Source organism: Xenopus laevis, chromosome 4L (assembly GCF_017654675.1).
Source record: "Xenopus laevis strain J_2021 chromosome 4L, Xenopus_laevis_v10.1, whole genome shotgun sequence".
Lineage (NCBI taxonomy): Eukaryota > Metazoa > Chordata > Amphibia > Anura > Pipidae > Xenopus > Xenopus laevis.
The window spans coordinates 116,128,864-116,144,593 of NC_054377.1; the positions used below are offsets into that span (position 1 = coordinate 116,128,864).

The 15,730-nt window shown below is 38.1% G+C and overlaps 1 protein-coding gene across 2 annotated transcripts in view; it reads left to right on the plus strand.

Moving 5' to 3' along the window:
- Window positions 1-11,933: 11,933 nt before the first annotated feature.
- The window catches only part of kifap3.L (kinesin-associated protein 3 L homeolog), a 76,874-nt gene continuing 73,077 nt past the window's right edge, over window positions 11,934-15,730 (plus strand). Inside the window, exon 1 of one of the 2 annotated variants that reach the window (XM_018256721.2) lies at window positions 11,934-12,103. In XM_018256721.2, the coding sequence (XP_018112210.1) occupies window positions 12,072-12,103 (32 nt within the window). In that variant the 5' untranslated portion in view covers window positions 11,934-12,071. 2 annotated transcript variants of the gene reach the window in all.

Below are 15,730 nucleotides of genomic sequence, written 5' to 3' on the forward strand. Positions count from 1 at the left end.
CCCTAATAAGTGTCACCCCAGAATTGTGCCCCCTGTAGGATTACTGACCATACACGCAGAGTGAGCACAGCGGAGCTCACGGGCGCAAGCTCTGTAATCCTTGTAAAGTGAGCGGCGCATGCGCAATTGGAGAAGTCTTCCAGTTCGTTACAACTGTGCATGTAATGAAATAGACGGAAATTGCTGAATCACCGGAAGACCCGAAGATTACTGAAGCACCAGAAGGTGGCGCCTGTGAGCACCGCTGTGCTCACTCTGCGTGTATGGTCAGTAATCCCACAGGGGGACAACACTTAGCAGGGGGGAGGCAGGGAGGGGGGCAGTGGGAACTTATCACTGTGGGGGTTTAGTTCTCCTTTAACCCTCTTAAATGCAGAGTTCCTTTTAAAGGGATTCTGTCATGATTTTCATGGTGTTTTTATATTTCTAAATTAAGCTATAATATTGATGTGTAGGCAGCCATCTCAGTTTATTTTGTCTAATCCTGTCCTTTCAGAAAGAGCCAGCACTTCATGCTGGAACTGCTTTCAGTTAAGCTATTGTTTCTGATACTCAATGTAACTGAAGGAGTTGCAGTGGGACTTGGATTTTCACCATTGAGTGAAATTCTCATATCTAGCAGGGAGGTGTTATCTAGTGTCAAGGAGTTGTTTTCTTGTTGTAGTCCCATTGTTCTGCTGATGGGCTGCTGGTGGGAAATGGAAGGGGGTGATATTACTTCAATGTGCAGTGCAAAGGGATTTCAGTGCAGAATTCTAATGGAGCAGCACTAATATTATTATTATTATATAACTTATTTGTTTAAAAAAAACATGTTTTCTTGTAACAGAATCCCTTTAATGTTAGTTCTCCTATTTCTCCTGCCCCTTTGCAGGCTGCCCAATAGCTCAGCATTTATAATGTGGATGCATAGCTTTTAAACTAGTTTAGGGCTAACACAGAGGGCATTGACAGGACACATCAGCTTATGATTGTGTCTCTTTTTCAACTGAATGCAGGCATCGTCCTCTCTGTGAGTAAAACACTTTTGCCTGTCCACAGAGGGTTTCATTGCCATGTGTTAGATAAAATCAAAGAATAATTTTGAGCTTTCTATGACTTTCTGCAAACTTGGGTGACTTTATCAACAAAGAGTTAAGGAGGAGAGTTTTAATATGTATGCTGCAGTCTAACAAGTTCCAGAAAATGCTCTAATTTTCAGTGTTGAAAGATGTACAAGTATGTTCCTAATATATGATATTGTATCCATGATAAACATTAATTACAGGCAGATTCCACTACAGCAGTCTAACATTTGGTTCTTTTTTCCCAGATCTCATCATTTTGAGTTACTAAATGGAGTCTGACACTCAGCAGCAGTTGAAGCTGAATTGTCAACACGTATGTCTCTGTAGCAGCTTGCAACGATTAGGTCAAGTTTGTTACCAGAATAGGCTTGTGAAGTTATTTTACTTTCAGGAGACAGAGATTGATGATAAAAAGGCACAGAAGTAATGATGCATCTAGACTGCATTGTGTTTCCCATCAAGCCAAATTTATCAAAATACAGTTTAAATATTTAATGTCAAAACAGCCATTTTCAAACAGATACGTGTGAAACAGACATATAAGCAGGATTCCTTTCAGTTACTAGACAAACAACAAAAAGTAAAGGACCGTTCTTCAACTTTCAACCATTTTAATGCACCCCATTAAAATCATTTCTTCCACCCCAAATCCTTATGTAAATAAAAAATGTTAGTAGGATGTAGATGAAAGGTGCAGTAACTGACACTTACAGAAGTAATCTTCCTTACTGGTATTTTTGATATCCATCTAGTAAAGGTATGGGATCTGTTATCTGGAAACCAATTATCCAGAAAGCTCTGAATTACGGAAAGGCCATCTCCCATAGATACTAATAATGATTTCCTTTTTCGCTGTAATAATAAAACAGTACCTTGTGCTTCATCCAAACTAAGATATCATTAATCCTTATTGGAAGCAAAACCAGCCTATTGGGTTTATTTAATGTTTACATGATCTTCTAGTATACTTAAGGTATGAAGATCCAAATTACGGAAAGATCCAGAAAGCCCCAGGTCCCGAGCATTCTGGATAACAGGTCCCATACCTGTACCTAAAAATTAAACATGAAGCTTCAAATGATTAGGCCATTCTATTTCAGCATACACAAACAGTGTATGGGGCCCCCCGACGGGCTTCCTTGATCGAGATCTGGCCGAAAGTCGGCCAGATCTCGATCGGATGGGACAAAAAATCCCGTCGGATCGCGGCCGCATCTGTTCGTTAATGCGGTCCCGCAATCTGACCCCCGTTTCCCCTGCGTTAGGATCCGATCGTTGGGCCCTAGGGCCCACGATCGGATCAGCCCGATATTGCCCACCTCAAGGTGGGCATATCGAAGAGAGATCCGCTTGTTTGGGAATGTCGCCAAACAAGCGGATCTCTCAGTGTATGGCCACCTTTAGTCTTCCTGGTAGCTTACATTCCAGATCACACCCTTACCCAAATTTCTACATTAAAGGGTTGTCTTAGAATTGTAGTTAGTTTCTACAGGAGCTATAAAACTGATTTTGTATGCCGAAAACTCTCTCAACAGGATGTGGGCAAGTTGGAGGTTTATCTTGGCATCTTGTCAGTTGGGAGGTGAGCTGTGGGGGCAGGTGTCACAAACCAGGATAAAAGAACCCTGGACAGGAGTGAGTTGAGGAGAGAGGAGCCTGGAGAAGAGCCAAAGGAGCCTGTAAAAGACAGCATGTGCGGACTACAGACCAGAGGGAAGCCAAAATGAAGCTGATCTCTATTCCATTACTATGTTGGTAACAACAATGTAGACTTATAGAGCATTTATAACTGTAAATATTGTTTTATTCTAAGTATATTAATTTGTATGTAACAATCCATTGATTTATTATACAATATAATCACTTCAATATATACTTATTGGTTGGATTCTTTATCTGCTTGTTCAAAAGTACCGAAACCCTAGTAAGAGGGGTGAGGTATATTATAATTATACCGTAACCTTACACAATAATCTAATGAGCGTGCACCATATTTCTGCTATGACCCATAACATTCCCCACTGATCAATATGAAAAATATCAGCAGGACCTAGGAAGGTTCTTTTAACAGAATTTAAATGCAGCATAATCTGCCCACCGTAAATATTCTAACATAGATAAGATGAGATTGAAAATACCTAGACTTCTGACTGAGAAACTAATGATGTGGGTTAAGTATGTATACTATGGTAAGAGGAAAAAAAGCAGCAAGACCCTACCAGACTTTTGAATACTTGAACATTTCCCAAACAGGACTGCTGAAACCGTTGCATGGTAGGGGATTTTATAATATTGCTATTTTCACATGAAGGTATCATTAAAACCCATCGATTTCTGAGGCAGCCCTGCACCACATCTGCATATTGGTTTGGGATTTTGGTCTCCTTTTCCTTTCTAGTAAGTGGTGTAGTAAACCCCTCACAGAAAAAATGTGGCAGATGCACCCTTATAAACCACTCAAATATAGCTAAAACTAGGAATACAATGAATCCTCCACAATATATTTGGTTGCATACCTAACCATCGTCGTGCCCGGAAATTGGTTGAGTTTATGCATATATTGTCAATGTACACATAGGAAAGTTTTTTGCATTTTGTAGGGTTCGAATTCAGGTCGGCAGAATCAGAATCATGCTGTAAATGGCCAAATGACAAACTGAATCCTGTATTCACATTATCATAAAAAAAATGAAAAGTAATAGAAAAAAGTATTTATTTCTGGTGAACATACTGAAACAACAGAACTGAGAAAAGTGTTTGGAAGGTGAACAACCCCTTTAAACCACACTGCGCAGGTCAAAATACCTTTATTATGCCTTGTGTGAACCACTCAGGAATACTCAGAGGCTCAGAGAAAAACACATCTCTTTTCTGTGAGTGACAGGTTACGCATGCTCATCAAAACTCATGTGAATATACTGAATGGGAAGTGACTTAACTCTCCCAGACATGGGAGTGTGACAGCTCTTTTTTTTGTTAAAGTTTTATTTACACATGTTTTTTCCTCATTAAAAGCTTATCGGTTTTCTGATTTATCAATATTTCAATCCCAGTCTTCTGATTGGTCACTTCTAAAAAAGCGGTGTCCGTTCGCAAAAAGGTGCGAAAGCCGACTATAAAAAGGCAAACAAAAGGCTGGCTGGGAAGATATGTATGAGCAGGTATTATTAGCAATGGTTACTGTTCTGATTGATATGATAATTAATAAACAACAGCTGCGGCCATTCTCCACCATGTACGTGTCTGTGTCTATAATTTGGTTGTTGGGTAAGTCATAATTTTGTTGTATTTAAGTCAGTAATGCTGGCTGCAACTCTCATGAGAATATTCCCTAGAACCTCGAATAGTCAGTAGAAAAAAGTCACCAGAAAAAAACTTGAAATAACAGCTGGCATTGTTCAATAGAAGTCAATGGGAATGATATAGAGCATTAAAACATTCGAGTCTTTTAGGTTCGAATATTAATGGAACAATGTGGGAATATTGTCACATTTTTCTTAAATAACTAGTGTTTGAGAAAAGAAAAGTTGTATGAGTTATAACGCTTTTTTTCCTTAGCCTCAAAAATTTGTAAATAGCCCTCCTAATGCTGTCATGTTTAGATTCCAATATATATATATATATATATATATATATATATATATATATATTAACAAATATATATTTTAGATATAACAGAATTACATATTTAAATTTTAAAATAATAAAAATAATGAGATGTTCAAACAACCAATGTAATTTTATTTTAGCAACCTGATTTTTTTTACTTTGGTATTGTTTTATTGATATCTTTCCTAATAGAGAAATGTTCTTTTATTTTTATAAAGGATAAGGTTTGCTTTACACTTTCTTGTAGATCACTACATATAGTTAAAGAAGTTGTAGAAGTTATACGTTCTCAGTGAGAAATATAGAAATCTAAAACATTTGGTTAAAAAAGAAAAAAGTATTATAATCTCAATGAATGGTAAACAAACATATCACAAGGAAAATACTATAAAATGTTTATTCCATACATCTTTTTTCCTGTTTTCCATTTTATAAACATTGCCATTTGTATTATACATTAAAAAGGTATAAAAAAAAGCACTGCGTATCTTGACAGCGCTATATAAATAAATGATGATGATGATATTTATGTGTATCAACTCCACTGCAGTTTAAAAATAAATAATACATGGATGTGCTTTGGTAACTGACTTTATATCAAAGGAATGCTACCTACTACTTAAAGGAGCCCGTCACCCAAAAAACTTATTCAAAATCCTAGATTTTTGTGTCTGGGTGACAGGTCTACCTTAAAAAGGAAAAAGTAATATTTTAAAGAAATCTGGCACCTTAATTATATTTGAATGTGTGCAAATTACCTGTATATTAAAAAGTTCATAGTTCAATTTTCCCTTGTCCATAGTATGGTTAGTATATAACCACTTCAATCATATACAGGCAAACTTCTATTATCGGAATCTATTCCGGTCCTGTACAGTTTTTGTGCAATCTGTTTATGAAAGGATTAAGGGGCAGATTTATCAAGGGTCGAGGTGAAGTTTCAAAGTGAAAAACTTCGAACTTCGAGCTATTTTTTTGTGTACTTCGACTAGGGAATAGTCATACTTCGATTCGAAGTTGAAAAAAACTGTGAAATTCAATTTAGTACTGTCTCTTTAAAACTTCGACTTCAACCATTCGCCTCCTAAAAGCTGCCAAAGGGCTGTTTTAGCCTATGGGGGACCTCCTACAACCTGTATGGAGGCAATTGGGGGAGTTTGGGAGATCGAAGGTCGAAGTTAAAAAAACTTTGAATCTAAGTACGATCGAACGATTCGAAGTAGGCCGAATTCAGCCCACTTTGACCCCAAAAAAACTTCGACCCGAAGTTCGAAGTTTTTTTAACTTCAACCTTTGATAAATATGCCCCTAAAAGTATATGGGACAATAACCTTTAAAACTTTGTGCATGAGCAAGATCTTATTTATTACTTACTTATTATTTTTACATTTTTATTATACAATTTTTGTTGTTCTGAATAACAAAACGTCAGGTAAATAGGCTCACTGACACTGTAAAACAGTGTTTTGTATTTTTGCATTTGGGCATGCATTATTTAAGTCTGTCAATCATTACACTATCTATTTAAAATGTATTTTTATTTTTTGCTTCCAATAACTTCTTTAGTTGGTTACTCAGTTGCAAAATAAGTACTAGGACTTCTAGACCTGTATGTCAAGTTTACCATTTACATATCTGGCCACATCTTTTAAAAGATCTAAGAAAAAATCATTAGATGTAGTCTTGGAGACAGAATTTAGTAGGCATTTTTTATTTTCCGGGGAAAATCCAGGTCTGTGCCTTAGCTCAGTAATTAATTGTGCTTGCTCTCTTTCAGTGATGAAATTATGATGCATAGCAGCAAGCTCAGTTCTTGCTTCCATGGCATCAGATGAATCATGACATAGTCTCATATGGTGCTTGATAATATCACTGCCGTGAAATGTATTTTGTCTTGCTTGGAAAAAATGGCAAAGACTTGAAGAGCTTTGATTGCACTCTTGGATAAAACAATGTCTGAAAATATTGAAGGCAGTGGATTCTCTCCGCAGCCATTTTCTTTCTCATAGTATTTCTGTCTGGATATGAGCGCAACTATGATATTGTTTGGTTGTGCCTGGCCATTCGTGAACATTGGCGACATGGTTTACCAAAGATGCCCATTTTTCTAACAGCAATTCTACATTTTCACCGCACGTTATTATGGATCACCAAAAATGATTCACAGTTGGGTCAATCCAGTTACAAAGTTCTGCACAGTTTCTCTTTCGACTTGCTTTTACAAGTTTTGTATGCAAAGATTTTGCAAAGTGGCAGGCATCAAAGTGATGCGTTATTTCACTGTGCTCCTCCTGAATGATCTCACTAATTGGCATATTATTGTACATATTATTTCTACAGAAACGTCTTACCTAGAATCTCCTTTAATGTCTTTCTAAATGATGTTTGCTTGATGGCTGTTTAAGGTATATTATATATATATAGATATATACCAGTAAATGGACCCGCACTCATTCATTTTAGTGAAATAAATGTGCTTTATTCACAAGTTCATTTCCAACGTTTCGGTCCTCTCTGGGACCTTTTTCAAGGATCCTTGAAAAAGGTCCCAGAGAGGACCGAAACGTTGGAAATGAACTTGTGAATAAAGCACATTTATTTCACTAAAATGAATGAGTGCGGGTCCATTTACTGGAATATAACATAAAACTTTGACCAACGCACCACCATCAACAGAATTGAATCCGGGAGGAGTGCGGACTATGTTTTTGTGTGTGTGTGTGTGTGACTTCAAATTATGTAAAATTGCCTATTTTCGTATGCCTCTGTAATGCATTTTACAATACCTTGCAATGGTTGCAATGGACCTTAAAATAGTAGTATAGTATAGTAACCTTCAAATCAGAGACCCGCTGGGCTTTGTAACAGAATATTCTTGCAGAAATGTGCAATTTGGAATACATTTATAAATGTATCTGTGTGTCTATTTTATATTTGGCAAGGGCCAAACAGGTTGTGTTTTCTCCAGGTTTGATCCACCACTTGGTCAAAAACCAATAGTCATTTAGGTTGCCTAAAGCAGAAATCATACTAGTGAATAGTAGCACAAAGAGGAGGGGAATAAAAGATGCAGACGGCACATACAGATCAGTAAAAAGAACTCCAATAGGGTAACTAAGATAAAATACTCCACTCCCTGCACACTCTCATCAATTCAATACACGACAGGGCATGAGTGATAACCTTTTAACTGCCATCTCAAACAATTAGTAATTGCGATACCAAAATTGTCTCTGAACCATGTGTTATAGAATGACCAAGTCTAAGCAACTTTTCAATTGGTTTTCATTATATGACTTCTTCTTCTGACTCTTTCCAGCTTTGAAATGGGGGTCACTTAAACAAATGCTCTGTAAAGCTACAATGGTATTATTTATCCATCTTTCTTTTCAGGCCCTCTCCTATTCAAATTCCAGTCTCTCATTCAAATCAATGCATGGTTGCATTGCTGAAATGGCAAACTGGAGAGCTGCTGAATAAAAAGCTAAATAACGGAAAACCCACACATAAAAAACAAATGCAAATTGTCTCAGATTATCACTCTCATCATACTAAAAGTTAACTCAAAGGTGAACAACCCCCTTTAAGAGAGCAAACTAAAAGTTTTTAATACTCATGTATGAGATCTTTTGACCCTCAAGTTCCTCACCTTGCCACATATGTTTAATATGTTATTTTTTTCAAATGGTTATGAGTAAGGAAAATAGCAGTAAACAAACCTAGATTTATCTTGCATTAACACAAATGCAGCTTGAAACTCTAGCAGTTTATTCCTTGTGACAATTGCTGTTTGTATACACTGTTACAGGCTTGAATCTGTCCCTTGTCTTCCAATCTCTGCTGCCAGCGTAGGTCTGGGCAGAACAGACATCTCCTTGCTCCTGAAAATTCACAAAAAGGCATTTGTTAAAAGGAGAAACTTATAGCAAAGTACTGATATTTCGACAGGCAGAATTGCTGAAGATCATTCAGCAACTTTCAATGTAATCATTTAGGAAAACATTTATTTTATATATGACAGCACTGAGATTATTTCCAGCTTTTTAACAAGGGTTTAATTGAGTGAAAAATATTTTCAGTAATAATAATCCTTGGAATAAAGGGACAGACCTAAATGCAGGTTATATTTGTGTGCAATGTCACACGAAACCATCATTACCATGTAATTACAGAGCACAAAGTTAGCATTTTTAGATAATAAGCTAATGAGTGCTTAGTTAATATTTTGTACAGGACAAACCACCCGCTATATGTTGTTGGTCAAATAAATAAATGTGGAATTAAGCTGCCTGAGCACTAAAAGACGTTTTAATACAAAAACGTAGAAAGGGACCGATCACCCAAAGAAACCCTGTTTGATTACGTTAGTTGCACAAAATAAACTTTCCTTACACTGTATAAATTACTTAAATGTTGTTTCCTTCGCTTTTGGAATTTACAACATTGATCATTCATTCAATACTTTATCAATGCATGGTTGCTAGGGTAATTTGGACCCTAGTAACCAGATTGCTGAAACTGCAAACTGGAGAGCTGCTGAATAACTCAAAAACCATAAATAATAAACAATAAAAATCAATTAAAATTTGTCTCAGAATATCACTCTCAATATCATACTAAAAGTGCACTTTTCCTCTCTCTTATTCTTTCACCTCCTGTACAGACCAGTATTTGTCATTTGTATTGTCTGATATATACACCATTGTATTATACATCACTGCAGAATATGTTAACACTTTATAGATACAAGTTTGGAATAACAGTTATATTATGTGTATGTCTGATATATATGCTATACACCAGGAGTGGCCATACTTAACTTTTAGTATGTTATAAGTTAACTTTTAGTATGTTATAAAATAGCCAATTCTAAGCAACTTTGTCTTTGGTCTTCAACAGTTTTTTATTTATTTGCCTCCTTCTTCTGACTCTTTCCAGCTTTCAAATGGGGGTCACTAACTCCATCTAAAAAACAAATGCTCTGTAAGGCTACAAATGTATTGTTATTGCTACTTTGTATTACTCATCTTTCTATTCAGGCCCTCTCCTATTCATTTTTGCAATCACTTATTTAAATCGATTCATGTTTGAGATTTCAGCCACCTGGTTGCTAGCGTCCAAATTACCCTAGCAACCAGGTGGCTGAAATTGCAAACTGGAGAGCTGCTGAATAAAAAGCTGAATAAGTCAAAAACCACAAATAATAAAAAATTAAAACCAATTGCAAATTGTCTCAGAACACATCATACTAAAAGTTAACTCAAAGGTGATCAATTCCTTTAAATACTGATTTATGAGAAAATGTATATTGTTATATTTAAATATATTTCTTATGTAACCTTGACGTTATAAATATCTGAATGAAAAGCATGGAACAGGAGGGGAGTCGTAAAGGAGTCTTAAAGGAGAATTCAACCATAAAGTTATAAAAAAAAAACCTTCCCCCTACTCTACATAGACCCCCCCTCCATCCTCCCACCCCAGCCTAGGTGTTACCCCGGTCAAATGCCCCTAATATTTTACTTAATCCTCGGTGCAGATTCAGGCAACGGAGCTCACGGGCGCCATTTTCAACCGCATCGGTAATCTTCGGAATCAGACCGGCGCTTCTGCGCAGTTGTTACGAAACATAAAATTACTAATACTGTGTATGCACTGCCATGCCGGTCTCATTCCGAAGAGAAGAAGATGACGCCTGTGAATTCCAATGCCTGAATCTGCTCCTAGGGGTTAGTAAAACGTTAGGGGCATATGCCCAGGATAACACTTAGGCTGGGGGAGGAAGGAGGGGGGTCTATGTAGGGTAGGGGTTTTTTAACTTTAGGGTTGAATTCTCCTTTAAAGGAGAACTAACTCCAATCAAGCAATCTCAGGGGTGCATGGCCAATTCTCAATCATATAATCAAAATTTGGAATAAAGCATTCCTGGCCCAGCACTTCCTTTAGTAAAACAAGTGTCTTGTTATTTTATTTTACACACATCACAGTGCTCCAATGTTTCGGTCCCTCTTGAGAAAGGTCCCAAGAGGGACCGAAACGTTGGAGCACTGTGATGTGTGTAAAATAAAATGACACTTGTTTTACTAAGGGAAGTGCTGGCCCAGGAATGCTTTATTCCAAATTTTGATTTTTTTATATATATATATATATATATATATATATATCATCCTTGAGAAAGGTCCCAGTGTGGACCGAAACGTTGGATATGCATTTGTGAATAAAGCACATTACTTTTCTTCACTAAGAACATTCGAGTGCGGGTCCATTTACTACTATGTATGCAAAACTTGACCAACGCACCCACCATCTAAGAAATCTGGTAAGAGTGCGCTCACCAAAATTGACTTCCTCTGCGCTCAACCCATTATCAATATATTTTCTATTGCTTCATTATACATTTTACAAAGGGACTAAGTTTTACCTGCAACTTACTTGCTGCTTTCAAAGTAAAACTCCCAAACTTGGCTGCCCTTTTATTAGACACCAGTGGGATCACCTGACTATAGCTGGGAAGGGTGGGAGTTTTACTTTGAAAGCAGCTAGTAAGTTGCAGGTAAAACTTAGTCCCTTTGTAAAATGTATAATGAAGCAATAAAATTCTTAATAAATCAGATGAAAATTAAGCGTAGGACTGGCCAGATATGGGATGACTTTGACGTAGTTGGCCAGCTTTAAATATATTGCAATATATGGACAAACAATCCCTGTTTTGTTTAAAGGGTAAGGCATTTTTCAGTAGCAGTATGCACAAAATGTCTCTGTCTTAAATATATTGATAATGGGTTGAGTGCAGAGGACTAATGGTTTTAAAAATTAGTGGTGAGCACAACTTTCCCTTGTTTGTTATATAGAAAGGTGATGAGGTCCCAGACTCCCTCCCAGGGCAAATACCCTCTCTGACCTACCCTTATACAGAGAGCAGTAATACAGCACAGTAAGGAGGCCTAACCCACAAATCATGGAAGTGTCAGTGTGAATAAGAGCTGCTCTGTCCGTAGCTTTGCTATCAATTAGTAGTCCCAAGTCCACCCCAGTCCAGCTATTGCTGTCCTACAACTCCAAAGAGTTGGTACACTCCAGTGTTCAGAGTAGCTACAGACGGCACACTTCAGCCAATCCTTTTTCGCATTGCTTTTTTTTCTTGAAGCCCATATTAAAAATGGCCCTTGACGCACTTCCTACGTAACGTAAGGTAGCGTAAGATCTGAGTTGAGATTTTTTTGCGCGTGCGTAGAAGGCTATCAGTTCATTGTTAGAGACGTGGGCGGGGTTGTCGTAGCTTGTGCTCACCCTAGTAACAGGGACAAACTGATTCGTGTTCCCCGCCCATCTATCATCATCGGTACCCGGACACAGGAGAGCCCGGGCAGGCCCTGGGGCACTGATAACGGCAAGATGCAGTCGGAAGATGCCCGGTTCCTCAAGAGGTGACAGGGCTGCAAATAGGGGCATAGGAGGGGCAAGACTGCAATGCTTTTCAATGGAGAGTCACACAGGGAGATGAATGGGCAGGGTGTAGCTATTGTTGGCGGATGTGGATGTATGTGTATTGCTGAGCTGTGACAGCCTCGCTGTAGCTCCACCATGTCTCTTTGCACATAACAGATTCGCCCAAAGTATCTCATTTTAGGGCAGCTTTTTACTGACCACGACCCCCTGAAATTGCAGTTGAGCGCCTGTGTGCAATCATGGCCATAGCTGATCATAAATTGCAAATATTGGCATGTATTTATAAACACTGGGCAAATTTACACCTGGGCAGTAACCCATGCCAACCTACCAGCTCTTTACTGTCGTTACTTGCATTTGGCTAAAAAAAAAAAAAGCTAATAACTGATTGGTTGCTATGGGTTACTGCACGAGTGCAAATGTGCCCAGTGTTTATAAATGAGCCCCACTGTCAGGGCTGTATTTAGGTCCAATGCCACCCTAGGCATCACATCTAAACACACCCCTACGTTGTGCTCGCTGCTGTCATGCAACGTACGTTATGACGTCATGCAACACATTCAGCTAGAGTGATGCCCCTCGCCCACTCCTGGAGAAATCCGCTGCATATCGTGGGGAGGGATTTTTAAAAAAACAAACAAAACCAAAGAAAATAGGCAATCCGAGGTCCATTCCCAAAACCGTTCAGCCCGAGGCACAGGCCCTTGGGGGCATATATATATATATATATATATATATATATATATATATATATATATATATATAAATACAGGCCCTGCCCACTATGTATTGGATACAGAGTGTTAGGGCATCACTACTGGCACCCCTTGTATCTGTACTGGGCTTTATGCATTAATGTGCAAGATATAAGTGCAAAACGGGACTGGACTGGAGCCCTTCTTTGCAGAAAGAAATGTGTGCATGTGTAATTTTTACATTTGTCAACACCCTCCTTCCCCAAAACTGCTCTGCAGAGTTTAAGATAGTAAACTGCAAGGGATGCACTGTATGGTATGCTCTAAGGGATTTACAGAGTGCTAGGACTCCCATGTAAATTACGGCTATGGGATCCCTAATCCAGAAAGATCCAAATTACAAAATAGCCGTCTCCCATAGACTGAATTTTAATCCAGATTTATTTAAAAATTATTTTCTTTTTCTCGGTAATAATGAAACATTACCACATACTTGATCCAAACCAAGATACAATTAATCCTTGGCCTGTGTAAAACAGTCAAGCTGCAGACTCATGTGATGGAACTCATTGACTTCTAATATCATTATATTTTAAATCAGGGGTGTGTTATTCCCTATATAATTTGCAACTGTTATGCTAATGCAATAGCAAGATAAGGTAAAAAGAAGTCCTCCCTAACAAAGGTAATGATTAGTGGATGCTACTTACTTTTCAAAGTATCTGACTCATCAATCACAGCCCATTGGGTTGGATATTTGTAAAGATATGTGGAAAGCTAAAGTAATGCAGGCTAATTATTTGGCTCTCTACCAAAGTGCTTGCCTGTGCAGTTCTTGGTTGGCACAACTGTAAGGGCAAGCAAAGGGTTGGGTGACTTTTTAGCAGTGATAAAAATACAGGGTTATTGACAATAACCCTTAGTACAGTTTGATTCAGGGACTGATCCGATTGCCATTTTGCAGTCACGAAGGATATTTATCCCTCTCTGAGGCAAATTGGAGAGGCTTCAGATGGGTCTTTTTTTGCCTTTGTCTGTATCAACTAAAGTATATTTTATATAGACTTAAAAAGTTAAACTTGATGGATTTGTGTCTTTTTTGCAAGCTGTGTTACTATGTTATTTCATTCATGTGTATCGGCTCCTTAAAGGGGTTTTTCACCATCCAAACACTTTTTTTCAGTTCGATTGTTTTCAGATTGTTCCCCAGAAATACTTTTTTCAGTTTTACTTTACATTTTTTATTTTTTTGCCATTTGTTTCAAAATCTAAGTTAAGTTAAAGTCTAAATCTTAAGGTGGCCATACATGGGCCGATAAAAGCTGACAGACCAAGTCGGCAGTTTATTGGCCCATGTATGGGGCCCTCCGACTGCTTCCCCGATCGATATCTGTCCGGGCAGATGTCCATCGGACAGGACTAAAAATCCTGTTGGATCGCGGCCGCATCTGTTCGTTGATGCAGTCCCGCGATCCGACCGCCCGTTACCCATCGTTAGGATCTGATCGTTGGGCCCAAGGTGGGCATATCGGGGAGAGATCCACTCGTTTGGCGATGTCAGCTCAGTAATTCAGGTGCAGATTCTACGCTGTTACAGTTTTGCAACATTTAGTTGATAAATTTCTCTGGAATCAGCTGCCTGTAATGAAACTCAGGGATTCTGCTCAGCGGGGTCAAAGATAAGAACTGTATCAGCTTAGAACAGTTTATAGGGTCGGTGACCCCCACCCAGAGCTGCTTTAGAAGGTAAAAAATTAAACTTTCCACTTCAGTATTACAGCCAAACATAGAAAATAGAAAGTAATTGGAAACAATTTCTGGTGAACTATCTGAAACCTAGTGTTGAAAGTTGAACATCTTTAATTATTCATACACAATGTATAAATTTGAAATGGAAGAAGGCATAGTTTGTATCAAATGCAGTTACATGAAATACCTTAGAGTAAGACTACACGGGCGTTTTCAGCGCAATCCGACGCGCTGCGCAAAGATGCAGGCGTCAAATCAGATGCAACAGAAATAAGGTATGCTATAGCATTGTCGGATGGTGTCGCAGCGTTGATCCATCGCGACACGACTATCCGATGCAGATGCAGTCGTGTCGGAACTTCAGTTGCTGAACTGTTGTAGCAAAGGATTCAGAAATTCCCTTCATTTTCAACACTTGCTAATCAATTGATATGCCTTAATACTGAAGTGTTAACTACTTTCCCGCCACCATTAAAGAATAGCAATCAACTCCCTAAATCTAAATTGAAATAAAACTTTTTCCGCTGACTTCTGCTGACATATTCCGGAATCAAAATAAATGTTACCTTCCCCATAAAGATGTAGAAGACATGGGTCTTACAACCTGTCAGCAGGTTAGCTAGTATTGCAGTGAACACCTGGCTTATTCATTAGGCTTTCTTTACATGTCAACATATATGTTTGGTAAGTGCCTGCCGGCCTCTGTGTCAAAGTGCCCTTTGTTAGTTTTATAATCCAGTACCATGTGTTGCCTTTGCAACCTGACCTGCGGATTTATATGAACAATTTGAGGCTTGTTGCTTTGCCTTTCTGAACGATTTTAAAAGAAGAGGCCACTGCAAATTTTTAATTTCCCAAAAATATTAGTATAGTCACAGAAATCATCTTGTAGTTAAGCCAGAGAATAAGCTATGTTAGTGTAGGATTGCTATCTGTCAATTATTAAACTGGGCAGTATAGTTTAGGTGAGTTGTGTTAAATGGAATGTGAAAACTTCCATCCAGGTGTCAGTAGGAAAAGTTTAAATGCATGTTGACAGTTATAACACCGTCTAGTTTTATAAAGTAATACCATTACTCTTGTCCCTAGCAAGAGGCAAGTACAAATGTTTTTGTAGATATGTTTTACATGCTGTAAGAGACACTGTTCTATAAAAGAAAA